The following is a 7807-nucleotide window of genomic DNA, read 5'->3' on the forward strand; positions in this document are numbered from 1 at the left end:
ACACACTGTATATATTCCCTGAAAGCTCGAGTTAGAATAGTTTGTAAGTGTAATTATGAACAAGGCTGTAAAAGTGACTGGTGTGTAGATGAGTTTACCTGTTTGGCCTTATGTTTAATGTCCCTGAAAATCTCGGTAGTCCCATTTAAGTTAGCCACTTGTGAGCAACCACCTTTTTTAAGACAAATAAAACCTAATAAATAAATACCACAAGGAGATATTACTGATGTATTTTATGTCACAGAATAAAACATATCTTGAGCTTGTATTGACCAAAGACCTTATTTTCGGCGTTTAACCAATAACCTGTTCAAAAAACCCATTGACTTCAGGATGATGGCCTACGAAAATCCCTGCAGCACTCAATTTCACAGTTTAGAATGTTCAATAACCAATCAGAATCAAGCATTTAAGAGCCCTGTGATATAAAAATTCTAAAGATAAACATTTTATCTGCAACAATTTTCACAGATGAATTGACAAAAAAAAAAGACCATTAAATAAATATTAACTATACTCATATATACAGTAAACGTCCCTGTCTCTCTCTGTCTCAGGTAGGGAAGATACGCAAGACAGCAGCGTGGAAACGGGAATACCATGTTTTGTTCATGGTTATCACCACCGTGGTGTGTTACCTTCTGTGCTGGATGCCGTACGGTGTCGTGGCCATGATGGCTACATTTGGCCGGCCAGGAATCATCTCGCCGGTGGCCAGCGTGGTGCCCTCTCTCCTCGCCAAGAGCAGCACAGTCATCAACCTGCTCATATACATCCTGATGAACAAACAGGTAATGGCACCAACTAAATCATATCCATTTCATATGCTAAGGTTGATATGCATGTATAAAAGTTTTCTTCTGTAATTATGACCAAGCTGATTGCTTTCAAACTTCTTAAGAAAAATCGGGAGCATTTATATTTTAAATTAACCATGATACACTTTCTGATTTTTGAAGTTTCAAAAACGGTGTTCTTTAATTCAAAACAACAGTTATTGAGAGGGGAAAAGAAATATAATTTCAGATTATATCTTTGTTTTTTTGCATTTTAATTTTAACATTTACATGTTACATGTATTTACTATAATAATGACAGCATAAAAAAAAAAAGAAAAAAAAAAGAGAGACAAGAAATTGGCAGGTTGTGTTACTGGGTCAAGTAAAGGTCAATGTTTTATTATACAAACAATGGTCAAAAGACTACACAAACATTTAGTGGTTTAGAAATTAATTCAATGACAAATGTATATTAACATATGGAAAAATAAACCTTTTAAAACGTCCCATGGCTTTTGAAAATGAACTGGCCTGTAATAGACAATTGCACATATTTACAATATAAAGATCAATACTTTTTCACAGACATAACATTAGCAGGGGAAAAACAAATAAAAGAATGTAGTGCAGAATTACAGAAAGAAAAAAAGGGAAAAAAATATCTGAAATTTAAAGGAAATTTGTTAAATGTATAGAAGGAGAAAAGGAAAGGTATAGAAGGGAAAGGAAAATTAATTTAAAAGATGTGAAAAGGAAAGTTGGCACAGATACACAGCACCACAAATTGAGTACCATTCAAACATTCTCTCTCTCACACACACAGGAAAACAGCACATTTGGCACAGTCTTCTGAATTGTACCGTGCACATCCACAGCATTGATGTTCGCCAATGAAATCACCTCCATTTCCTCTTTTCAAAAGGTCATATCAAAAGTACTCAAAACAGACCTAAACCTAGAGACTCGGCTCACATTTCCCATTATAGGCTCAATCAGGAGTGTCAAACTTGGTCCCTGAAGGGCCACAGCCCAAAAGAGTTTAGCTCCAACTCTACCAGCTAATCAAGTTCTTTAAGATTGCTTAAACTAAAGATTGGGGTGTTGGAGCAGGTTGGAGCTAAGCTCGGCAGGACTGTGGCGATCTAGGAGCTGAGTTTGACACCCTGGGCTAAATCCTAACATTTCTAGAACTGTAAAGTTATTTACCATGAATACCAACAAGCACTGCTTTGTGTCACATGCTCTGTGCACCATAATGTACACCCTCCCCCCCTCCCCGAAAGTAGTCATATCACCCAACACATTAAAAAACAAAACAATTTACAGTGAACACTTCAAATAATACTCTTAAAACGGCCATATCTCCAGTCACCATGTCTCTTGTCAGTGAGAAACAGGGACGGGGTTTATTCCGCTAAAACACCTCTTGTTAAAGGCTTAGGAAAATACATTCACAGAGGAAGGACACACACCTCTGCCTCTGATCGTAGAGCGCGAAAAAGCCTAAAGAGAAAGTAGCAGACGGTTTTAGTCACTCCATAGTTTCACATGACCATTTGGCCACCACATTGATAAACAATTGGCCTGAAAGTTGGCGTACAGAGAATCTGATACTTATAATCAGCAAGAATGCATTCAATTGATCAAAAGTCAGTAAAAACAAACACAGTCACAAAATATTTTTATTTCAAATAAATGCTGTTCTTTTGAACATTATATTCAAAGAATCCTATTATGCTTTCTGCAAAAATATTAAGCAGCACAGCGGTTTTAAATACTGATAATAAGAAATGTTTATTTGAACACCTAATCAGCATGTTAGAATGATTTCTGAAGGATCATGTGACACTGATGTCTGGCGTAACTGCTGAAAATTCAGCTTTGCGAATGAAGGGAAAAAATGACATTTTAAAATATAATAAATTAGAAAACACTCATTTTAAATTGTAATAATTTCACAATATTACGGTTTTACTGTATTTTTGAGCAAATAAATGCAGCCTTGGTGAGCATAAGAGAAAATTGTTTCCAAACATAAAAAAAGGAATGACCCCAAATGTTTCAATGGTAGCTAGTTTATATCAAAGTCCTTTTAAGACAAGTCATGTCACTCGGCGGCCATCTTTGAAACGCCGCTCGGGCATGCAAGTGCAACTCCTATCTCTTTGAATGGGGAAACATCAAATTCTCCAAAACTGTTCACCAAGCTTACGATTAAATTTCATATTTGAAATCACCAAAGAAACATAACTGTGTCATAAATGTTTTTACTTTTGCTCAAATAGCGTTATAAAAAGCTCATTTTTCAGGCTAGATCAGCCAGTGCACATGCACAGTCCTAAGAGCACGTCTCAGAATGCTGACTGTTTCTATAGCAACCGGGACTTCTAACGGCAGCTGCAGTGACGCGCTGACTTTACTGATTAGCGATTGGCTCTTTCAATCAGAAGGCGGGTCTTCCTGCGATTGAGCGGCCATATTGAGCGTTGCATTTTTCCATGTGACACGTCTTGGGTATTCTATAGTCTTTGTTTATATGCGCTCCCACTGTCATTTAATTTCCATTACCAAGTTGATGAAAAAATAAAAAATAAAATGGGAAAAAGGCCAAAAAAACCTATTTAATAATCCGACTGTCACCGACTGGCGGCAAGTGCGCTGGACTGGTCACATGCCAGACAACCATAGCCAGCCCAACGAGTCATATTGAGAAGATGACACTTCAGGTTCAGTTGCTCTAAACTTGTCATGAAATTTTACATCCAAACCTAATTTTGTAAAATTTACAAAATTTGTAAAAACAAAAAAACAACAACTTACTCTTCAGTTTCTCTACATCTACAACCCCCCAACATGAGGAAACAGGACCGAGTAAAGGTCAAATATTAGCTTGACACATCTCTGCCTATCATAAGACTTATAGGAGAGCCGCAGCTTCAGAGTATCATGAGCTCCTGAGTGAAATCAATTACTAGTTTTACTTCTACAATATACAACAGCGATTAAAACAGACGTTAGCTCTCCTCACCAGATCGACAGAAAAATCAGCCTGCGAAAGTGTTCCGTCTTAATTCAACTGGCACACATTGAAACAATGCACGCAAGTAAATAACAAACCTTCAAGTTTTACCTCCTGTAGAAAAGTCAAACCACAAAGTGAATCTCTTAAATGTACAGTTGTTCATTTAAAGCGAAGACGACGCAAAGATGCACTGGAAACTCATTCGCTTTTAAAGACGACTCCAGCTGGAGTCAAGAAACCTCTTGATTTTAGGGGCTACAAGACATTAAAAACCTTGGTTTATATTTAACAAATAATATCCCCACTGTACTTGTTATATTGCCAGCAGCCTTAAAGTCCCAAATACGATTTACAGTGCTGCAATGAGTCCATAGTACAAGCAATTAAATCCTATTCAATGACAACTATTTTCTGTAAACTACCTGTCTTGACAGGTTTTTCAAAGTATAAAATGACTAGAAGAGAATTAAATGAACCAAGGTCACATTCAATAACAGGTGCATGTAAGCACTCTGCTTTTGAAGGAACATTTATACGGAGTAGGAAAAAACTATTGATTAATTTGCCACAGTTCAGCGAGACGTTCTGGAAGAGCAAAATATTCGCAAAGAGGCTTATAAGTGTGGCACAATGTGTATTACAGCAGAAAATGACACCTAAAAAAAACAATCACAACATTATGGCGAGAAGCTTTAAATCTGTCAGTATGCGAAAAAAATCTGCAGACAGATCAATAAAGCTCATTTTTAGTCAGAGCATAAATTTAGCCTTAGTGCTAAAATGCATTTATGTGAATGCTTTTTTTCCTCGACAGTGTAGCTTTCAGTGTCTATGACTGCGGATACTTTAAAACCCTGTGAAAAACAGAGTTCCATTTAAAATAATAAAATAAAATAAAAAAAAAACACTTGTTTTAATGGGCTTTTGCCACCACAAACATTCACAAATCAAAAAACCTTTCCTTATGACGTATCTATTGCTGTTCTGACCAGCTTTATTTAAGCTTAGGCTCAGGAAATGCATTTTTGAGTGAACTACAGCAGAAGGTTTTGTCCCGCAGAACACCATCTATAGTCTATACAACACGGTCCGTTCTGAACCGTCTCGGTGCGCTCCTGCGTCAGTCTGCAGATCTCTTCTGCTTTACAAAGGCCATTATTGCATCTTTCTGTTCAGGGCTCACAGTGGACGTTCTTGAATCCGGGGAGCGTGACCTTGCCTTTCCGTTTGAGGTCGTCCTCTGAGCCGACGTTCATGCGCTGGATGAGCATCTTCTCGTAGAGCAGGGGATGGTACGCACCCAGAGTGCAGGCGGCGTCGTAGTAACGCTCGTGGTAGTGGCACAGGTCCGTCTGTCGCAGTGAAGGAATGTACTCATACACGTGAACCTCTTCACACAAGGACATCATCAGCAGGATGCCTGAAAGACACAAAAAAGAAGTCATTAACAAAGCAGCCCACACACAGTGACAGAGTACATCAAGATTAGGGTTGAGGGGAGAAGAAAAAAAAATTGGTTCTCATTGAGAAAAAAATTATATAAAATGAATCATATTTTAGATTTGAATAAATATTTAAATAAGAAAGTAATATAATTGAAATTAAATTGTATAAATAATTATTTAAATATAACTGAATATCAATTATAATACTAATATATACAGCATATTTTCCAGAATATAAAGTTGCATTTTTTAATCATCTGGAACATGCTGTGACATGCCAAAGCAAAGTAATGCAATCACCGTCAAGCACATGTAGATTAGTGCCGATTTTACGCTGGTCATTTCGGTTTTGCTATAAATAAATTAGTTTAGGCTTGGAATTTATAATAAATGTTTATAATGAATGTTACTATACATTAGTTTGGTTTATAGGCCACTTATATATTTCTGTCCTGTTCTGAATACTGTTCAATTTAAAGGATTTGTTGTAGAGTGATGAGAAAAAAAGTCTAAAGTACACTATATAGTACAAAAAACGTGTTAGCTCAAAAAATAAATAAATAATAATAATAAAAAAACTTACAAGTTTGCATCAATTGTTTTGAGTTATGACGACTTCTAATGAAATGAAGTTCAACCAACAAACTACAATGAGTTAGAATTTGATTTTAAAGTACTTTTACTTGTTTATAAATCACTCAATGGCCTAGGACCTAAATACATTGCAGATATGCTCACTGAATATAAACCTAACAGACCACTCAGATCATTAGGATCGAGTCAGTTAGAAATACCAAGGGTTCACGCAAAACAAGGGGAATTTGCTTTTAGCTATTTTGCCGCCCGCAGTTGGAATCCGCTTCCAGAAGAGATCAGGGGTGCTAAAACATTAGTCACATTCACATCTAGACTCAAAACTCATCTGTTTAGCTATGCATTTATTGAATGAGCACTGTGCAATGTCCGAACTGATTGCACTATATTATCTTCAAAGTTTTTAAATTCCTTGTTTTATTTTTGTGATTATTATTTTTTTTTTACTATTTTACTTTATTTTATTGTAAACACTTTGAATTACCATCGTGTACGAAATGTGCTATATAAATAAATGTGCCTTGCCTTACAATGAGTTAGAAGAACTTAATTTGTAACAAACACACTTTTAAGTTGCACCAACTAATGGATTTGTGGGCCTGGAAACAATTTATATGATCTTTTTTCAGTTCAAATCCACAGCTATCATAGCACATGCTTTAGTATGCATATTTAATGAACAAGTAAGATGTTTCTTGTCACTGGCATTAGAGCGGTCATTGCTAATAGAGTCAATGTAGTGTTTACCTTCATGTGCTCTACTCTTCAGCACAATGGTAACCACAAAAACTTCAACATAACAGAAACTTTTAAATGTCAAACATAACAGCATTACATGCTAACAGGTCTTTCCCTTCACTAAAAAAAACCTCATACAATAACACTTCATTTCAGCATCTCCTTATCCAGTTCTATGCAAAGCATGCTGGGAACTAGAAATCCACTACCCAATTTCCAAAGTTAACAAGACAATTTTATTGAGTTACAACAACTTAATTTAATTCAATTAACGCCCAAATTTGAGTTTAAATTGCGCAAATTATTAAGTTAATGTAATGATCGACATTGTCAACTGAACTCAACAAAATGTTTGCAACAAAGTTTTAATTAAATTATTAAGTTAGAATTTTTAGCTTGCAACCATGCATTTATTTAAGATGTGATAACAGGTCCCCTGAATCATTGTCAATCAGTGCGTTTATAAAAGTTAAGCATTTCATTTAATTTCAGTATTTTACATTATTTCTGAAAATAATAATAAACTGATACAACGTATCTGTCATTTTCTTTCAACTTGCAAATTTTGACCTGATCCAATTTATTTTCTAGAAAAATATGATAAAATTAAAATAATATATATATATGCCAACAAATATAATATTTATTCTAGGGCTGACAACGTTAACGTGTAAACGCATGACATTAATTCAAAAATCCTTAACGTGTTAAAATAATTTAATGCAATTAACGCAAAATTACTGAAGAACAATTTCTATTCTGAACCGTACAGGGGTTGTACAGTAAACACGTGTGAGTCTGATATATTGATGCACAAACAAACAGTGTATGAGCACTCTTGATGCACAGATCATACATTGTATTTACGCAAAGACACATTTCAGTACATTCACGTTTTCCAAACACATTCAGGATGTGTTTGATTTGTCATGTGCATGCTGTATTTAGTCATTCTGAATGGATCCGTGTACTGTATTAATCACAATTAATCACACAAAAAGGGTGTGATTAATCCAATTAATTTGAATCTATTGACAACCCTAATTTATTCAGAATTAAAATATTTATGATGTGCAGTTCCATTGATGGTTACCATAGCATAGAACTTCCAAATTAAACGGTCTGAATTAAATGCGATGAGAGAAAGACAGACTGTGCGCCCCCAAAATAATGAAAAAAAAATAATAAATAAATAAAAATAATTTATATATATATATATATATATATAT

At 35.2% G+C, this 7807-nt stretch overlaps 2 protein-coding genes across 3 annotated transcripts in view; one reads left to right on the forward strand and one right to left on the reverse strand.

Annotated features, from left to right (window-relative positions):
- LOC107721599 (opsin-3-like) overlaps positions 1 to 7807 on the forward strand; it is a 51006-nt gene that overhangs the window by 41499 nt on the left and 1700 nt on the right. The window contains exon 4 of the mRNA XM_016529698.1: positions 558 to 791. Coding sequence (XP_016385184.1) covers positions 558 to 791 — 234 coding nt within the window. The remainder of the gene's footprint in view (positions 1 to 557; positions 792 to 7807) is intronic.
- The window catches only part of LOC107721598 (beta-galactoside alpha-2,6-sialyltransferase 2), a 72094-nt gene continuing 69064 nt past the window's right edge, over positions 4778 to 7807 (reverse strand). For both annotated transcript variants that reach the window (XM_016529695.1, XM_016529696.1), the window contains exon 7: positions 4778 to 5221. In XM_016529695.1, coding sequence (XP_016385181.1) covers positions 4974 to 5221 — 248 coding nt within the window. In that variant the 3' untranslated portion in view covers positions 4778 to 4973. The remainder of the gene's footprint in view (positions 5222 to 7807) is intronic.

The sequence above is a fragment of the Sinocyclocheilus rhinocerous genome, unplaced genomic scaffold, assembly GCF_001515625.1.
Source record: "Sinocyclocheilus rhinocerous isolate Xijiao unplaced genomic scaffold, SAMN03320098_v1.1 scaffold30, whole genome shotgun sequence".
NCBI lineage: Eukaryota > Metazoa > Chordata > Actinopteri > Cypriniformes > Cyprinidae > Sinocyclocheilus > Sinocyclocheilus rhinocerous.